We start from the raw sequence: 20,847 nt of genomic DNA on the forward strand, positions 1-20,847 counted from the left end.
AAGAAGTTCCTTGTGCTCGCAAATATAGAAGCATTTTCATTTTAATGGCAAAATTTCGTAATGTATTGTTGTCACTAAAGCGCAGATAACTACTTGAAAATTAGGAGTGGACGGGTGAGGGAGGCGACAGCCTATCTCCTTTTCCAGATAGTTTTCACCGGTTGTAAGTATTTTTCACTGTTTACTGTTGTTTGGAAAAAAACATCTTTTTTCTTATTAAATGAGAAGGATCAGATTATCAGAACCTTTGAAGTGCTTGTTTATTCTCAAACGAAATGGATTCATGCTTCAGATCTCTATTTTGAGAAGCGATAAATTTTAATGCGAATATCCAAAGTTTTTAGTTTATAAGCACAAAAAATAGTGGTTTTTTTTAAAATAAGGTTTCCATAAAAATAGCCTAGTTTTTTTTTCGTGCAATCAAATCAAGAACGCCGTCTCATAGGATAAATCTTCTTGCAGGTTGGCTATATCTAACACTTGCATTGACACAACTCGTCACCGCAGCGCCCCAGAGGTCGGGGTTCGTTTCTCCGACTACTTATAGACCTCGAATAGGAGATGCCAGGCATATTGGTCAAATAGCCCTTAAGAAGCAAAATGATGTAAGTAAATTGGGATTGTTAACCCAACTATTTTCGTTGATGAAAATTTTTTGTTCTTGCATTTTAAAATATAATCATACATTAAATTGATGGGTTTATCTTTTGTTCTATGTATTTTACAGAAGGGAAAGAAAACCGACTGTGAGATATTGAAGCTTATTTGAAGCATTGGAGAACTTTAAGGGGCACAAAAGTTTATTTTCAGAACACCCTGATATCCTCTTTCTGGTGTTTTGGCTGGCAAACTTGGTTGGGCGTGGGTGTTCTACATTCAGGGCATCATGTCCATCGTCTGGTGCGTCTTGTGGATATTTCTAGTGTTTGATTCTCCGTTGACACACAAATTCCTCAGCCCAATGGAAAAACAATTTTTATCGATTCAATAAACGTCAATGCAGTACCTGTCGATGGCGTAAAGAAACAAAAGGTATCCGATTTTCGCTGTTCATGTACTTCACAACGGACCCACCTCTCTCTTCCTAAATCTCAATATACTGAAACTTTTTCTTTAGCTATTATATACCTTTTTTTTTCTTTGTTGCTCCTTTTACAAATTACTCCCTATCCCCTGCAATAGAAATGCCTGTAAATACCTGCCGACCTGCATTACTAATATTCTTTCCTTGAAACGTAAAACTGCTCTATATAAATATTAAATTTTGCCCCTATAAGATCTTTATGCAAGCCTATTTCTTAGACCTAACCCTCTCCCCACGAAATAAATTTACTACTACTACTAACAACTCACAGCAGAACCATGCCGACTGAGGCCAACACAACTACACTTGCTTCTCCTCTAACCCAATCCATTCGAAGCCTCCCTCTTAACACCCTCCCAAGAAGTTCTCATATTCCTTATATCTTACCTGACGACATCCTCCCACCCCATTTGGAGACAACTGCTTTTCGTTTGGCCATAGACGGTTGGCCGGCACGACCAATCTTTGGTAATCAATCATACTTCACTCGCAGAACGTGTCCTAGCCATCTCATCTTTTCTTTCATTATAGCCCGAGAAAGCGGGATTTAACCATATTTTTCGTACAGCTTACTATTTGAGAAACGTTCATTTTTAGTTATTTACTTTTTCAATATTATTTTGGGAATCAATCATTGTTCAAGTTCTTTATTAATCAAGAAAAAGATGTTTTGCACAAAACTATCAAATTAATGACCCACAGTGAGAATAACTCGTGTGTGGGATATATATTCAACAATAAATAAATAACACTATCTCCAGATACCAGAATAAAAAGATGGCATGGTATAAAAAAAGAAAACGCCCAATAAATTCAAAATAACCAAATAAGAAATAGATATAATAAAATGAGGAGCCTCCACCCCATAATTCAAATTAAATTAATAGTTTCTAATTAAAGGATTATTTAATCTAATTTTATTATTAACCAGAGATTTATTCAAATCCACAAAACTACGAAATTTATTCCAATTATAAATAATGCTATGCCGGTGTGAAAATGGGACTACGAACTACAGAACTGCCACTGGTCAATTAAGCATGTAAATTCTGATTACCATCCTAAAAAAATATATTATGCAAATAAAATAATCAGGCAGAAGACGTTGAACATTTGATACATACTTTTCGTTGACGATTTACCAGGGTAAGAATATGGGCTAGGTAGGTAGTTTTTCAGTATACACAGAAATTTGTTTTGTTGCCTCTGAAGGAGAAGAATACGAGTTTTAAAATTATTCGAAAAAATAATAGGACAGTAATTTATATATGAAAGTACCAGAGAAAGATAAAGAAATTTCAGGGCTAAAACCGGCAGAATAAATTTCAGATGGTTCATCGTTCCAATATTTCTTGACAGTTTCATTCGAAGATAAATTGTATGGCTTTTTAATGATAAATTTGAATCCATTATTATCCCAATATATCAACTCTTTCAATTTCTACGGAGGGGCCCAAATATTAATCGTCACGACATCCGGTGCTGCTCTTTCAGTACGAAAGAAGACAATGAAAATTGTCTTAGCACAATTTATTTCTCGGAAACCATAAGATAAGCCTCATCAGTGTTGATTAGAACCGGAGCATCAAAGATCTAGAGTCGGGGCTGCTTATATTGTGTGCCGTGTCATCGACGAATAATATGTTAAGGCCAATATCTTTGACGCTGTTACTGATATCGCTCACACAAATGAGAAATAGCAGTGGACCCAAAATAGAGCCCTGTGGAACTCCAACTGACTGAGATTGAGATATCGATGAAGAAAAGTATCGCCCCCGTCGACATACTGATTTCGGTTTTTTAGGCATGACACTGCCAAATCGTTAATGGGGACTCTTATACCATAGTTATCAAGTAAAGCTTGCAATATCGAATGCCTTTTTAATGTCTATAAAAATTGTAGCAGGAATATCACCTTTATCGAGGGTTTCATGAGCAAACTGAGTCATGGTCATAATAGCAATACTCATTAGAGTGAGACTATCGGAACCCAAATTTCATCGGGATGAAAAATATAGTTTACATTAGAAAGCTGACTATACGGTTATAAAGGCACTTTTTGAGCAACTTCCCAAATGCAGACAGGATCTAAATCGGCCGATAGTTTGTTGGGTTCTTCGCACAGTATAAATATATATACGAACAGTCCTATACTCTCCATGAAAGATTTTTGAAACACATCAATCTAACCCTCTCTTCATGACCCCGTATCTTCGCGCACGCGCAATGACAAATGTTTGGCGCATTACAGCGGGCTTATACTGTGACCTGACTGAATGCCAAGAAGCGACTGAAACTGTTGCTGAGATGTACAGTGACGCCAGGTGCCTGATTTTAGATAGCGCAACAAGGGAAGCGAGAATGCACCTTCGGTGCATTTTCGCTCTCTATTTTTTGGGTGGAGTTCGAAATTCCGGGTAAATTAGATCTTGCAGGGATGAGTGCAAAAAAAAAAGAAAAAAAAAGCAAACAGAAATTCAGAAGCAATGTTACCAGATAGTGTGAATTTTGCTTTTCAGATTACTAGAACTCAAAATTGGTAGGATTCAGTCTTCATTGACAGATTTCGGCACCACATTCCGAAATCTAAAACAGTGAAGCATTTTTGACTGATTATATGTGCTATTACAGTCGAAATTTTCTGTTCTCAGTCTCTTGCTTGACAAGAAAGATATTTTCCTTAGTTCTCTTATATGTCAGAGAATTAAATAAAAAAGGGAACTAAAGAAGATCTAACAAAAAAAATACTTGCCAATATACTTGGTAAGTGTCGCTCGTTTTTCTTATTAACCAATAGATAGGATTTTCTAATTTAGAACTAAAGAGAAGCATGATTCTTGAAGGTCACATCTATCCAAAATGTCATTTAGGTAAGTGACATCAAAGTTTACTTCTTTATAAAATATTCTTATGACATTGCAATTCTAAGGATCAAAAAAATATATATTCTCAAACTTAGTTATGAGAATAAAAAGTTTCGTAGCTTTCAAAATATAAATTAGAACTACAAGAAGGACTAAGTCTCAAAGATAAGAAATTGGACCGGCCATTATTAATGTAACTATCTATAAAATTGAGGGCTAAAGACAATGTTCTTAGATTTCGTTATGAAACAGAAGCCAAAGACATACATATGAGACAAAATCGTACTTGGCAACTATGAGATGTACTGGGAAACTTCCCAGTCAGCGCGCTATGATGTGTGTGATTTTTGGAGAAACTTTTCACTACTGTTCGTGTATTCTACCACAATGAGTTTTTTGTATGAAACAGGGTTTTATGTGTTTTTTTTTTCACTTAATGAGCATAAATTGCTTTACATGCGTTATCTTGCAGTAGTTGCATTGACGCCTTATTTTTTTTAGGTTCGTGTACCATGGTTGGATGTCCTGAAATCAATGCCGTTCTGGGCCATTGCAGTTGCCCACACCTGCGGTAACTGGGGATTGTATGTGTTCCTTGTGGAGCTTCCCACATATATGAAGCAGATTCTTCGATTTGACATTGCTGAGGTAAGAAATTTATTTTTGAATTTTTTTTTCTAAAAATTAGCGTGCATAATTTTTTAAATCGGTAAGAACTGCAACAATTTAGTAAATGCAACACTGTGTAATATCAGTAAGAACTGTGATGCTCTACCGATAAATATTGGTTTTTTGGATCCCTTCGGTCCCTCTCTGGGAAAAATGTTTTTAGCTTAAAAACAATCGTTGCCCCTTTGAGGGCAACCTAATGATGAATGAGCCCTAGCCAATAGTAACCAAAAATTTAAGAAGTCGTTTCGAAAGAAACCGTCAAGTTTTGGGGGTAGGGAGTTTGACCTACCTTTTGTATATTTAACTTAAATAAGAAAACTACTTTAAATGCTGAACGTTGTTAAAATCATAATTTGGGGGGGGGGGAGACCACCACAGTCATGTTCTTAAAAGTCAAATCCAATGTTTATGACCACTACAGGTAATATAGACTAATAAGGATACAAAAGTCCTCGCATCGTTCCCAGCGGCAGTCAGGCACGAACCTTTGGTCACGTATCTGCAGGCAAAGATCAGTCCCCTGGTAAACTTGGGACACAATCTTTTGCTATTATAATCTTTAAATATCCATATTCATTTGCTCATTTATTTAACAATCACCCACAACAAGTACACAAAAGTAGATATATTATGAAGTATAGAAAAATATAAGACAGACGGACTCAAACATTACAACAGCAATAACAAAAAGATAGATATAATAAGAACAAAAGAGAAAACTGAACGTTATCAAAAGAAAAAATTATTCCTGTTTACCAAGATTTAAATGGGAATATTTTCGTTTTCTTATTTATATGTATTTGCAATACCTTTTGCTTACTGGGGAGAACATTGCCTTTGACGGAACCCATGGGGGCATCCCTATAAAAAAAAATATGTTCAAAGAACTTAGCTTGAAAACTGAGGAAACAACAATTCTGGTTTTCGATGAGTTGCAAAGCTTAAAGAAAAAATATGTTTTGAAAGGTAATGAAAAAAAGTGTGTCAAGTAAAGTAAAAGTATATAAAAATGAAAAAAAAATAAAGTAATTACAAAAAATACCCAAAACAATAGCCTTCTTTAAAAATTAGACAGGAACTCGTATTATTTAATTCTACTTAGTAATGCCGAAGTGTTTTAAACATTTTGAACTTGGTTATCAAACACCGATATATTTAACGCGTTCAAACTCTGTAATTATAAAGAGTAAAGCATTTTCAAAGTACTTGGTTCAAAGTGAAGCATTGAAACTTAGATTAAGAAAATCAAATTAAAATTTGTAGTGCTGGGTCTTATTGAGAAAGGCTGTAAGTGTTGAACATTACTGAGTAATATTGATATTTTAATTTAATTTGAATACCAAAAATATATTTGACGGCTTTATACTTCCTAACTATAAAAAATTCAAGCTTTTTCGAAGTGAACAACTAGGTCAATACAGTCACTCCTGGTAAAAAAAAAAAATAATAATGATGAAACACAAAGAAAATACAATATTAAACATTTCTTATTATAGTAGCTTCAAATATTGGCTCAACGGTACTCAGACTTGCTCAATTTGACGGCCTATTTTGTCGGGGTGGCCCCCTCTTATGGACTAATAACTTTGGATGTTTAACTTGAAACTCGAAACAAATACGTGTTTGGAATAAAAAGCTGATTCTTTTATTTAATGTTATCAGTATTTAGGTTATTTGCTTTTGTTATTGATAAGGATCGCTGTCTATCTACCATTCATTGCTACGAAGATTTCGTTTTTTTTTCTTAAGAAAGTCATATATGAAAAACGTTTATGTAAAACCGGAAGGGATCATTCCGTCAAAAATTAGAACTCGTATTTTCCCTATTAAGGGCCAAAACCTATTGGCAGGCAGCCAACCATGGGCCAACACACAATTTTTCCAAGGTTTTCCCTACTCTGCTCTCTTTCCTTTGGTCTCAAAATTACTATATAATCCTTGAATTCAAGGGGGCCAAGGCCCCTCCTGCCCTCCCCTGCAAGTGTATGGAACATAGCTCTACTTACGGAGAAATTTTTCTAAAAATACCGCAAAAAATATATTTTCAAGAAGAAACAATATTAGTGTTACTTAAACCTCTAGGAGAAATTTCAGCAGAGTGCGAAAAGCTACACTTTAGTGTTTCTTCAGTGATCACTTTTTTGAATTAGCGGTCGACAAAATCTGCATCGACGTGATATTTCTTCAAAACAGATGGCTTTAGTGGATAGAATGAGAGGCCGTCTGATATTTGAACATGCTTAAATGGGTACAAATTTTTTTCGTTTTTTTAAGACAAGGCTGTACTGGAGAAATGTATCAGACAGCCGTTATTGCAACCAGTGGCATAGAAACTATGTGGCATAAAAATTGCGGGGAGGGGCGGGGACAAAATGTCTTTTTTTAATCTAGGGCGGGACAAGTGTGTTTTTCAATTTTTTCCATGAAAAATACCAAAAAAGGCATTTTGAGAAATCGGGTGAGGAGGGGGGGGGTCTTTAAATAGTTTTGGTAGAAATATGCACCAAAACTATTGTCGCTTTGCTGCTCCACTTTGAAAAATGAGTACTTCAAGAGTGAATTTTCCGTTGCGCAAGAAGGAATATTCTGAAAAATAATGTTTTAATTAAAAGGAATGAAACTGGTTTTGAAAGAATAAAGGGAGATTTTTAGGAGAGCCTAGTCAAGCTTCTTCGCTCCTGTTCATCCCTTTCATATTCTTTGTTTTTGGCCTTGGCATAAATGATTTTGTAGGTTAGTATTTTGATAGGAAGAACGGAAGTGGTAAATAGATGGTACTTTCATTGACTTTCATTGACGAAGATGAACGTATATAGAGTGATGATGTCAAGTAGCTCTAAATAGAGATTCAGGAACAATTTAATTGACGCTTTGTTTTCATTACTTTTAGTTTTTGCCTTTTTTGCATAATATCTGAGTATATTCATACCCCTTAATGCTAATGATATCTGAATGGCATACCCTTTAATGCTTTAATGTTACCTCTTGGGTCTATTTTTGTAATACATTATTTAATTTTAGAACCTCGGCTTATCTGCCCTTCCATACCTTGCCATGTGGGTGTTCAGCTTGATTTTAAGTTTCATCATGGACAAGCTCTGTAAGGATGGCATTATTGACCAAACAACTGCCAGGAAAATATGCACGGGGATCTCTTCTTTCCTTCCTGCTATATGCCTGATTGCTGTCGTTTTCTCTGGATGCAACCGACCCGCTGCTGTAGCTCTCATGACTGTTGCCGTCATGTTCGTATCTGGGATGTACTGTGGATATTTGACAAATCATGTGGACATAGCTCCTAATTATGCAGGTAAGGGCCAATTTGTGACATTTTTTATAAAGACAATTCGTCGTGACTCCGTCTGCGTGCAAAAGGGGGAATGAGATTTCCAAAAGTTTCCAATTTTACAGTGTGAAGAGATTAAGGAGAGAGGGGAGAGGAGATAGAAAGAGAGAGAGAGAGGAAAGAACGGAAAGAGGGAGAGGATGAGAGAAATAAAAATAACACATATGATCCATAAAACTGGTTGAAAAACAGCCGATAAAATACACATAATTCAAATTATCACTAAAAGCACTACTTAGCGTCCCAAAAATTCACCAGCTTCAACACTGTCTTCATCTTTAGTATACTTTTTATTCCATGGTTGTTCCTCGCCCGACGCAAATAGAGTGTAGAAAATAAATTGTACGATATAAATCGCAGCTGTGACACAGAAAATAATTTGCCAACGTTCATGTGATGGATTACCATGCGTTAAATCTCCAACAAAAATAGAAACAATAAATCCAGGCACGGTTGCCACAGTGTTGGTAAGTGCCATCAAAGTACCTGAAATAAACCCGCAATATCAATAAAACTCCAACTACACAGTTGAAGCCTATTAAAAGCCGCAGGATCTACCTAAAGTACCTACTTAAGATGTGGACTCTTTACAAAAAAAAAAATTAATTTATTTGCAGTTCTAAGCGAGGCATAGTTGTTATAGAGAAAAGTATGTTAGTTTATTTAAATAGCGAGTTACAACTGAGGTTTGTAGCGAGTTAAACAACAGAATATTTTTTATCATGATAAAGTGTGATGGTCATAATAAAATCACCTCTTTAATTTATTTTCTTTTATTTTTTTGCTTCAGTTTGATTCGGAACCCTTTCTAATAACGGTAATTTTTGTAGGATTTAAGTTAAACCCACGCTGAGCAGACTAATTAAAAATAACTAAAAACAATTAGAAAAACCCTCTATGGTAAAAAAAGAAATATGTTATCTTACGGCACGGAACATCTTTAGTCAATTGGAAATTGTATGAACAACATAGGGTCATGAGAGCATGCAAAATAATAACAAGAACTAATAAATAAATAGAAATTTTTTGTGAACTCAATTACGTAAAATCTAGCCTATAGTACCCTTTAAATTTCAACATGCTCATACCTACCGTGAGGAATCTTTCCAACAGTACCTAATAGCATTCAATTAACTCACATTTTTAGCTGTACTTCACCAAATTCCATTCATCCGAAGATTTAATTTCTAGAATCTCGTATATCCCTGTTCTTATAATATTAGAAGAGAGAGAAAGTAATGTTTCAAAGTTTTCACGTGATAATCATTTACTCAATGGTTTGAACATAGAAACAGAGAGTTTACATGTAAAAATATTGTGAATCAAAACTCTTCGTTTTTTTTACTTGCTTAAAATTTCATGCAAATGAACTGGCTCAAAGTTTGGCATAGAGCCAATAGGTAAATTTAACAACCCAGAAAAAAGGCGGGGCGATTTGGCCTGTCTTTTGGATACATGGTAGAGCAATAATATTTTAGGCTCAAGAAACTGTAGTAAGAAAGGCTTTCGTAAGGAGGGCCTCCTGTGGTGGGAGCACGCCTTTTATTACGGGAAGGCTATTTTTTTCTATGGTATTTTTTTTTTTTTAATGTGTAGTGGTTAGTAGGTGACGCGTAAGATTTAAAATTAAATTTGTTTTAAAATTTGTCGTTACTGAGAGGAGCGGAGATGGGACTTAAAAAAATAAATAAAAGAAACCGTGACGATTGACGTCACAAAAATAAGCCAATAAATTACAGCACACATTATAACAGGGAAGTGTAGCAAAGTATTTTCACTCGGTGAGTGGCGTCAGTTCACGAAAAAAGGGGAGAGAGGGGGAGGATTAAAATTTATTTCTCAAAATCAAGCAGGGGAGGGGCAATTTTTTCATTAAAAAAACTAGAATTAAAAAAAACATTTCCAATGAAAATTCATCACAAAAAAGGAATTTTTCAAAATCTAGGAGGGGGAGCGAAAAATCATGGGGCTCATGCCCCCTCCCACTGAAGCTACTGCTCTTGTTCTCTTAGGTTTAAATCAGAAAAACTCATAAAAATTATTGTGGTTTCTTGAAAATATGGCTTCAATTATTAAATGAAATTAGATTTTTAAATGGCTAAAATTGGTAGATTAGTTTTGCATAAGCCGATCTCAAATTTGACGACAGTAAGAAATTAGATTAAGAAAACAAAATTAGGTTCAATCAAACTAAACCAACATGAAAGTCTATCTAGATTATTAGACAACCAGATATTGTATGACGGTGTGAAACAATCATTTTTGGCTGTACATTCTAATCATTTCTTTTTCATGTTGCAATATACATAGGTTTAAAGGCAATAGCCTAAGAGGCCTAAGCCTCGACTCACTATTGGCAATTCTGTCAATATTAATAACATATACGGCATATACTTCTTATTATGAGAGGTGTGGGGGTCGAATCAGTAGCATTTTGATGCTCAAACTTTTCCATAAGCGTCAAAACAGAAGCAAAGTGAATTTCCAGTCCCGTATTTTTCCAAGATTGAGAAGACACTTTTGGAAATCTCACTCCCCCTTTTGCACGCAGACGGAGTCACGACGAATTGTCTTTATAAAAAATGTCACAAATTGGCCCTTACCTGCATAATTAGGAGCTATGTCCACATGATTTGTCAAATATCCACAGTACATCCCAGATACGAACATGACGGCAACAGACATTAGAGCTACAGCAGCGGGTCGGTTGCATCCAGAGAAAACGACAGCAATCAGGCATATAGCAGGAAGGAAAGAAGAGATCCCCGTGCATATTTTCCTGGCAGTTGTTTGGTCAATAATGCCATCCTTACAGAGCTTGTCCATGATGAAACTTAAAATCAAGCTGAACACCCACATGGCAAGGTATGGAAGGGCAGATAAGCCGAGGTTCTAAAATTAAATAATGTATTACAAAAATAGACCCAAGAGGTAACATTAAAGCATTAAAGGGTATGCCATTCAGATATCATTAGCATTAAGGGAAATGAATATACTCAGATATTATGCAAAAAAGGCAAAAACTAAAAGTAATGAAAACAAAGCGTCAATTAAATTGTTCCTGAATCTCTATTTAGAGCTACTTGACATCATCACTCTATATACGTTCATCTTCGTCAATGAAAGTACCATCTATTTACCACTTCCGTTCTTCCTATCAAAATACTAACCTACAAAATCATTTATGCCAAGGCCAAAAACAAAGAATATGAAAGGGATGAACAGGAACAAAGAAGCTTGACTAGGCTCTCCTAAAAATCTCCCTTTATTCTTTCAAAACCAGTTTCATTCCTTTTAATTAAAACATTATTTTTCAGAATATTCCTTCTTGCGCAACGGAAAATTCACTCTTGAAGTACTCATTTTTCAAAGTGGAGCAGCAAAGCGACAATAGTTTTGGTGCATATTTCTACCAAAACTATTTAAAGACCCGCCCCCCCTCCTCACCCGATTTCTCAAAATGCCTTTTTTGGTATTTTTCATGGAAAAAATTGAAAAACACAATTGTCCCTCCCTAGATTAAAAAAATACATTTTGTCCCCGCCCCTCCCCGCAATTTTTATGCCACTTAATTTCTATGCCACTGGTTGCAATACCGGCTGTCTGATAAATTTCTCCAGTACAGCCTTGTCTTAAAAACACGAAAGAAATTGTACCCATTTAAGCATGTTCAAATATCAGACGGCCTCTCATTCTATCCACTAAAGCCATCTGTTTTGAAGAAATATCACGTCGATGCAGATTTTGTCGACCGCTAATTCAAAAAAGTGATTACTCAGATTATGAAGAACAAAGCTCATAATTGTGGCATAAACCGTACTGCACACGCGGCCATATTTAAAATGGAATTAAAAGTTGGTCTAAAAATTTTACCAACAGCTACTCTTTGTAATATAAATTGTGAAAACGCCTTAGACATTCTAGTAAAAGATCAAAACAGTTTACAGTCTGTAGAAAATTAATTTAAAACAGTTTTTCCACAAAATAAGTTTTTCAAAGAAAAGTAAAGAACTCTATTAAACAAAAAATTAGCTAAGATAAAATCAAATAATCTACTAAGCGTGAAACTACCACAAATCAGCATCAGTAAATAAATGAAACCCAAAACGAGCAGAAATTACAATAACTAACCGAGTCAAACTCAAAACGAGCAGAAATTAATATAAGTTGGGCTCAAAACCCCTATGCCTTCCCAAGGCCAGAACAAAATTTTCACTTTGCTGAAAAACATATAGGCATAACAGGGCATAACTTATAACCTTTGCCCTGAAGACTGTGTTGGGAGTGTCCTGCTCAAAGGTATAATTTCCTGAAATTTAAACTGCGTGGAACAAAATAGCTATCTCAAAATTTTGATTGGTTGTGTTCAGGGAAATCGTGGGCGTGGAAAGGGTGTTAGTTGCCTTCCAATCACGTTTGGCTATTAAAAACGGCACTAGCCACTCCAATTTCCAATTGAATGAGCCCTTTTCGAAGTTTCTACGACGACTCCTTCGATACGAAGTGCCCAGGTATGAAAAAAAAACAAAAAACAAACAAACAAACAGTATATTGTGCCAACATCGTTCTTTACTTAGGCAGCGCGATTGCGCTGCCTATGATAGTGCCAGGAAAATATGATAGTGCAACTGCCAGGAAAATGATAGTGCATCTATGATAGTATGAGCTGAAAATATGCTTCAAACCTATGATCCAAAATACACTACCGCTAAAGAGAGTGACACAGTTAGAGCTCAAGTCCTAGATGTCGACAGAGGTTGCGGTGATCGAAGAAATATTTGGCGTCTATTCTTAACGTAACAGGTGCCAATCATTATAAATGAGGCATGAAATAGACAAAAAAAAAATAAAAAAACGCATGCAAAATTTGTTCATATCCATTTTTGTTACGTTATTACGAGTCGAAAAAACATTTTTGGTGGGGGGGGGGGGGTCAAAACCCTTAACCCCCCTGGATACGGCCTTGATTGTAAATACCCAATTATTTACATTCACCATAAAATGAATAAAACTTTTCTTAAATTGCGCACTTGATTCCAAGCATTTTTATTGTAATACCCGGGAAATATAATATTTTCTATATAATTTATCATTCTGCTATATCCCATTGGGTCACTTCTAAATTGTTCAGGCATTTTGAACAATGCCTAATCATTTATATTGGGAATTTCTAACTGACACTAATTAAAATAATCTTGGGTATCCTTCTCACTTCATCCACAAGTCATCATTTGAAAAAGTTGGTCAGGAATGAATTAAGAAGACTGTTCATTATCACAATAAGTTACTTTGAACTAAAAATTCGATTCCGAGACTTCTTTGTCCTCTTTCAAGTATGTTGGTGAAATAAAAGTTAGAAAATATATTAATAAAGTAATTTAATAAAACGACGTTATCTACATATGGAAAAAAAAATAATAAAAAAACAATAGGTAAAAAAACTAAATTAGTAAAAAATTAAAAAAATAAAGCAAGGGTACCTGCGTACGTGAATGATGATATCCTTCCTTTTTCAGTTGGTGGTGCCCACTTCGACAAAAGTACATGGATTGCTGGCAAGGATATACCCTAAAAAAAATTCAATAATTATATTTCTCAAACTAGCCCCACAAATACTTTATTAGCCCCACAAATTCATTAGCCCCACAAATACTTTATTATAAAAATAGCTTTGTCATATCAGTAACATAGTCATATTTTTAATTTGAAGTTTCACGCATAATATTTATCTCTAGTTGCCTTTTTTTTAATGAAGAGAGTAATTTATTAATAAAAAAAGATTAACAAAAAAGCAGAGCCCAGTTACCTGGATCTGTACAGCTACACCAAAAATAATACACATATTTACACAATTGCATTCGATTATTTGTATTACTAAATAAAAATAACAACGTAGCTCCCCGAGCATAAAAAAACATAGTTAATATAATTTCTCTTCAGTTAATAAAAAACGTGAACAAGGTATGATGGTAAGGACGGGCTTTATGGAAGAAGCATATGAAGAACACATGGGGCAAAATATCAAACTAAATTACCAGGAAAGAGCATATTCAATGCCCGGATTCCTGAAAAGTTTCAAACGGTAGTCCAACAGAGCGCAGTCACCGATCAACGAAGAAAAAGAATGAAAAAAGACCCAACTACCCTCCTACTAAAAATTCTAAGCACTCTACAGGAACCCAAATTACAAAACTATTGAGACAATAGGTGAAAAGAAATGCTACACTTGATAAGCGTCAGCATCTGGACCACAAAACATTTGAGGCAGTGGCGTGATTTTATCAAAATCCTGGGAGGAGGGGGGGATGAGAGCACATTTGGGGCCAATTTCCCAAATCAAGTGAAAATGACAGTGAAAATTGAAAAATGTAGTACCTTAAAGGTAAATGTATACTAAAGAAAACTGACCCGTTTTTGTCAATACTTGAATTATGGAGTCTTATCTTAGTTTTGACAAAATTTTCAAAGAAACTAAATTTCAGCTGGGGGGCGGGGTTAATCAAGGTCTAGGAGAGCTGGTTACCCCCTACCCCATAGGAAATTACGCCCCTCATTTGAGGCAGAGGATGCTGCATAAAGAGCAGACAGCTTTACACAAAGTTACAAAATAAATTTTTGGCAAGAAACCCAACGCAGAAGGACTGTTTAGGGACCAATCTGGAAATCTAGTAAAAGACCCAGAAGCTTTTAAGGAAGTGTGGGCTCTAAAAGCTGAAAGAATCTTTAATCGTCCAACTCTAACTGATGAACTTGCGATCCAATCAGAACCACTCTTCTTTGAGCGAGAACAACAAATTGTTCTTGCTTGACGTTAATTTTGATCCGCCTACAGTCGAAGAAATCCTTGAAGCGTCCAACAAATTGAAGAATAATAAAACATGCAGTAATTTTAGAATCAGAGCTGAAATGATTAAACAGTCAGTCCCATCTTTGGGATCCAAAAGGGCTGATCTCTTTGCAATTATGTCGTCCCCGGAGAAGGTCCCATTAGCTTTCGGTATGGAACTTTGTGCTTAGTGAGTTTTGCATATTTAGTAAAACCATAAAAAACTGATTTTTTCTTGTGTATATATTATCATCTGGGCTTGTTTTTATTACTTAACCTCATAAAGACAATAATTTTGTCAACATATGAAGAACCATGTATATTGCAATCATATCTTTCTGTTTCATATGCTAAGTAACACAAGAAACAAAAATTAATGAACAAGAGAGTAGTGAAGAATTATGATATAAAAGTAATATTTGGCCAGGATAGTCAGTAGTGATAAATCACTAGGGGTGGCAACATGATTGGATGATTTTTGGGGATTTGGGGAACCAATTTTTTTTTGGGGTGGCGCATAGATTTTTGGGGAAATCCCCAAAAATTTGGGAATAGTGCAAGCCCTACTTGATTTCTAATCAGGAAAATTGAAATACTTTAACAATATGAGAAAAGAAAAGCTTCAACTTTGTGTTTGATGCAATAAAGAATTGCTGCAAAATTAATTCAGTCAACCAAATGCCTCTGCTGGTGGAGGCTTGCGTGTGGCATGATTGATGCGCTGGCATGGTGCTGGGGTCTAGCTCAGGCACAGAGCTCTACAAACATCAGAATTGACTTTAGAGGACAAATTATGTTATGGGAAGATGTTTTTGAAATCCCCCTTCCACCCAAAAGTGATAAATCACTAGGGGTGGCAACATGATTGGATGATTTTTGGGGATTTGGGGAACCAATTTTTTTTTGGGGTGGCGCATAGATTTTTGGGGAAATCCCCAAAAATTTGGGAATAGTGCAAGCCCTACTTGATTTCTAATCAGGAAAATTGAAATACTTTAACAATATGAGAAAAGAAAAGCTTCAACTTTGTGTTTGATGCAATAAAGAATTGCTGCAAAATTAATTCAAAGTCAACCAAATGCCTCTGCTGGTGGAGGCTTGCGTGTGGCATGATTGATGTGCTGGCATGGTGCTGGGGTCTAGCTCAGGCACAGAGCTCTACAAATATCAGAATTGACTTTAGAGGACAAATTATGTTATGGGAAGATGTTTTTGAAATCCCCCTTCTACCCAAACTTAAAATTTTCTAAAATTCTACTTTAGAAGCTTTTAAAATATTTCTAAAGCACTAATAGATAGAGTGCTACAAATATCAGAATCAACTTTAGAGGACTTGTTATGTCATGGGAAGAGGTTTTTGAAATCCCCCTTCTCTCCAAACAAAACCCTAGTGTAACATTTCCCCTAGAATATTCACTCATCAGAAATTTCCCTCCCAAAGGAAGATTCTCCCCTTTGAAATCCAACCCAAACACAACTTATCCTGGGCAAAGGTGAATCTGTGCACTTTTAAACGTTTTATGGAGAGTCTGTGGTATTTATTTAGCCTTGTGACACCAGATAAGGAGACATGTTAAGAAAACAATTCATACTTTAAAATATGTATAATGATCCTAGTTCTTATATTATCCAATGGGAGAACCTTTATCATCAAGTCTTTCCTCTAAAAATCCTCAAAAGAGAAAAGTTTCCAAATATCACAACGTTGAAAATTCTATGCTTAAGTCTTTTGAAATTGCATCTTTAAACTCCCGCCAAATAAGTTATTTTATAGATAGAATTTAGCACGTGTGTCAAAAAATGTGTTTAAAGAAAAAGTATTGTTAAATTGAAAATATAGACATTCCGTGCATCTGTTGTCACCTAACCTAACCACAGCTTTTAATTTTTTGTATTTACGCTGCTGTTATTCGCCCTTCGCCACTGCTCTTTAAAAAAAAAAATATCAAAAAGACTGGCATGAACACTATCTATAAAAGAACTTATTAGGCGGCAATTTAAAAAGACTTAAGCATTCTTTTAAAAACTTTTCCCATGACATAATTTGTCCTTAAAAACATTTTGGATCTTTTTACTGGTCTATTACAAGTCAAATCCTTTCCCTATTTAATAAAGTTTAAATAGATTATCAACACCACTGTTGTCTTCTACACCCTGGCACCTGCATGCTACCCCTAAGTGGGTTATAATAAGCAAAGTTGTGACATCACAAACCCAGTTTCATTATACCATAACCAAAGTCAGCAAGGGAAGAAAATTAAAAGGCTAATAATGGAAAGAGGATTTTGGAATATATTTTAATGAACAAGGTTAAATGTTGAAGTTGTGTAAGGTAAGCAGTGATTTATAATTATGATAGTAATATAGGATGAAATGTGAGCTAAAACAACTAGTAATGTGCAATAATTTGCATTATATAGAGGGAGGAGGAGTGGAGGTAGGTACTTCAAAGTACCTTCCCGGCACATACCTTAGCATGTAGACCCATACCTGAAAGTTTCATTTTCCTAACTCAACCCCTTTCCAAGATAGCCAAAAGTAATTAAATTTTACCTTATTTTTAGCTAGCCTACCTGAATAGACTGCTAATGTAAACCTTACCCCAAATTAAGTGAGCATATTCTACCACTGGATGCCATTTTGGTAAAATTCTAGTTTAGCTAAATTTTGTTATCTTGGAAAGGGGTTAGGCTAAGAAAATTTTACTTTAGAAGGTAGGCTATTTTGAAGCACCTTGTTCTTCTTCTTCTATTTAACAGCAGGCGGGCTTTTCAGTAACACTATTTAGCCCTTTTCCTTTTGCTTCACTCTGTGGGCTACAGAGCTACTGGCTTGATTGCCTCATATTTATTGATATATTCAGATATCTTTCAGCAGATCTTTCGACTCTAGGAGTTCAAATATAAGATGATAGATGTCGATTTCTATACTCTGTGTGCAGGTATAGTTGCCTAGGCTCTTGGCTGATAGTGGGATTTTGTGGTGTTTGAAGTATTTTAACAGTTTAGAAAGCAAGGTATGTTGTGCAGACGTCAGCATATTACATTCAAATAGGCAATGGTCAATTGTTTCATTATTCATATTACAATGCCTGCAAAGAGGGGACAGGGGAATTGAACCACTTGAATTAGAAAGCTTATATGAGAATGCAAGGAAATTTAGTCCATTTGTTCCAGAACGAATTCTATGATAAATTTTAGAAAGATACTTATTGGGAAAGGATAGGATTAATCTTATTAAAATTAATATCTGATAGCCTCCATCGGTAAATATCTCTAATTGGGATTGGTCTCCCACTTGGCTGGTCAATATTTATAGCATTTTTTGCTATTTCATCAACCTGATGATTACCACTTATGCCAGAGTGGCTAGGAATGTACTGAAAGTAAGTTTTTATGCCACTTGAAGCAAGATTATCAATAATACTGAGACAATGATAAGTGTCAATGTCCAACTTGTATTGAGGAGCTGAGGCCAGCAACTCAAGGCTTGATAAAGAGTCAGAATAGACGATAATATTATTCGAATTTTGAATCAAAGATTGGTTTTGCTTAAGGTTTTCTAATGCCATGATTATGGCATTTAACTCAGCAAACATTATAGATAAATTATTAAATAATCTCTCGCCCATTGCAATTTTCAGGTGAGGAAGGAAAACACTACTTGCAACCTTCTCATTCATTTTTGACCCATCAACAAATATTTGGAAGTGATTTTTATAGGTAATTGTATTAAGTTCTGCAAATTTTTTCTGAACAAAAGCAATGGGGGTTAAATCTTTATTCCATTTTGAAAATTCATGACAGCACCTGCATGACTTTTATAATTTTCTTCATCTTCTTTTAAAAAACAGCACCTGGAATTTATAGAGGATATTCGTTTTTGAAGCGCCACCCTCGCACAAGACAAGAACTACGCCAAGGTGGCCATTGTGAGGTGTGCTCTTAAACATAACAAAGGAACAGAATGGATTTTTCACAGAGTTTTCAGTTCTGTGAATACAGAACTGTGTTGCATTGTATGGATAAAAAAATATTTCAGCTCTAAACAATAGACACATTATTCAGCGGTTTGATAGAAATATTTCAACGCAGCCGTCGAACCGCTATGATGCATAAATTTGCCGAAAAAAAAACAGAAAAATCACGTGTGAGTCATGCAAAACGGCTGTTTTTTCGTGAAAATGGAGCAGCGTGAACGGCCTTGCCCACCACTGCTCCTTCACAATTGCTAATGTTCACTTAAATATCACTGAAAAAAACACCCGTTATGACCACCCGTTATGAGAGGGGACCCGTTATGCTTACCCCCCCCCCCTATTGTGCAAATCTATAGCGCAAATTTATTTCTAAAGAAACGTAGAAACTAATAAAAAACCGGTGTGTTCTCGAATTTTACACAGCGTAAACTTGAGTGAGTGGCGGATAATACACAAGTACCAAAATTCCATCCCCTACGGAAATTAAAAAAATAAAACTCAAATTAAATCCTCAAACTTGGAAAGCCTTATTTTCCGCGGGGGTATTTTGTTTTTTTTGTGGGGGGGAGGGGGGTATTTTTCGCGGGGTATATTTTCCGGGGAGTTAAACGCCGGCCACCGCTAAGAGCATGGGTAACTTGTAAAAGTGGATAGTGGAGCTAGTGTCAAGAAAAAAACGTCAGCGCCACCTAGAAAAGTTTTCGATATTCCTAATTTTGTTTTTCTCAAAAACTGAGGTTAGACACTTATCACTACATGAATTATTCCAATTACCCTTGGTTCACGCTGCTCCATTTTCACGAAAAAAAAGTCGTTTTGCATGACTCACATGTTATATTTCTGTTTTTTTTTCTTCAAATTTATGCATCATAGCGGATCGACAGCTGCGTTGAAATATTTCTATCAAACCCCTGAAAAATGTTCCCATTGTTGAGCTGAAATATTTTTTTAACCATACAATACAACACAGTTCTGTATTCACAGAACTGAAAACTCTGTGAAAAATCCATAAAATTAGGAATATCGAAAACTTTTCTAGGTGGCGCTGACGTTTTTTTCTTGACACTAGCTCCAGTATCCACTTTTATAAGTTACCCATACTCTTAGCGGTGGCCAGCGTTTACCTCCCCGGAAAATACCCCCCCAGGAAAATATCTCCCGAGGAAAATATCCCCCCCCCCAAAAAAAAAAAACAATAAAATACCCCCCGCGGAAAATAAGGCTTTCCAAATTTGAGGATTTAATTTGAGTTTTATTTTTTTAATTTCCGTAGGGGATGGAATTTTGGTACTTGTGTATTATCCGCCACTCACTCAAGTTTACGCTGTGTAAAATTCGAGAACACACCGGTTTTTTATTAGTTTCTACGTTTCTTTAGAAATAAATTTGCACTATAGATTTGCACAATAGGGGGGGGGGTAAGCATAACGGGTCCCCTCTCATAACGGGTGTTTTTTCAGTGATATTTAAGTGCACATTAGCTATTGTGAAGGAGGAGTGGTAGGCAAGGCCGTATCCAGGGGGGGGGGGCATTTTTTAGGGGGGTTAAACACCCGCCCCCCATTCACTATATTCATTTATGTTATTTTACTGTGTTCATGGCCGTATATTTGGCTTTAAAATACGCTTATTTGTCTATCTATCTAATATGCAGAATAATTGTACCTAACATATTTTGCATGCAGATCCGTTATGCTTACCCCCCCCCCCCCCTAATGTGCAAATCTATAGCGCAAATTTATTTCTAAAGTAAAGAAGCAACTAACAAAAAAAAACGGTGTGTTCACGAATTTAACACAGCGTAAACTGGAGTGAGTGGCGCATAATCCACAAGTACCAAAATTCCATCCCCGTACGGAAATTAAAAAAAACAAAACTCAATTAAAATTCTAAAATTCGGAAAGCTTTTTTTTCCACGGGTTTTTTTTTGGGGGAGGGTATTTTCCGCGGGGGGGTATTCGCCTAGAACCGCTCTTAGCAGTTTGAAATGTTGACCGTCATAATTTGAATGCGTAGTAGCAATCAGACCTCATTTTGTTTTTGCATTGGGGATGTTTGTGCCAAAATAGCTTCTTT

General features: G+C 35.7%; 2 protein-coding genes across 3 annotated transcripts; one reads left to right on the forward strand and one right to left on the reverse strand.

The window, feature by feature from the left end:
- Window positions 1–248: 248 nt before the first annotated feature.
- On the forward strand, window positions 249–8,004 carry LOC148940634 (putative inorganic phosphate cotransporter). 2 transcript variants are annotated; one of them, XM_089105512.1, is made up of 3 exons: window positions 249–605; window positions 4,450–4,596; window positions 7,642–8,004. In XM_089105512.1, exons 2-3 carry the CDS (start codon window positions 4,483–4,485, stop codon window positions 8,002–8,004), a joined length of 477 nt encoding a protein of 158 aa, XP_088961638.1. In that variant the 5' UTR covers window positions 249–605; window positions 4,450–4,482. The 2 variants fall into 2 exon arrangements, with proteins under 2 accessions (XP_088961638.1, XP_088961637.1); XM_089105511.1 differs by lacking the exon at window positions 249–605 and adding an exon at window positions 898–1,032.
- Window positions 8,005–8,201: 197 nt separating this feature from the next.
- LOC148940635 (putative inorganic phosphate cotransporter) lies at window positions 8,202–17,509 on the reverse strand. The gene is made up of 5 exons (XM_089105509.1): window positions 17,499–17,509; window positions 17,263–17,282; window positions 13,447–13,534; window positions 10,570–10,858; window positions 8,202–8,452 (listed from the first exon to the last, which is right to left on the reverse strand). The coding sequence occupies exons 2-5, from the start codon at window positions 17,268–17,270 to the stop codon at window positions 8,202–8,204; spliced, it is 636 nt and encodes a 211-aa protein (XP_088961635.1). The 5' UTR covers window positions 17,271–17,282; window positions 17,499–17,509.
- Window positions 17,510–20,847: the final 3,338 nt, after the last annotated feature.

The sequence above is a fragment of the Artemia sp. Qi Xiang Cuo genome, chromosome 19 (assembly GCF_049724085.1).
Source record: "Artemia sp. Qi Xiang Cuo chromosome 19, ASM4972408v1, whole genome shotgun sequence".
NCBI classification, from domain to species: Eukaryota; Metazoa; Arthropoda; class Branchiopoda; order Anostraca; family Artemiidae; genus Artemia; species Artemia sp. Qi Xiang Cuo.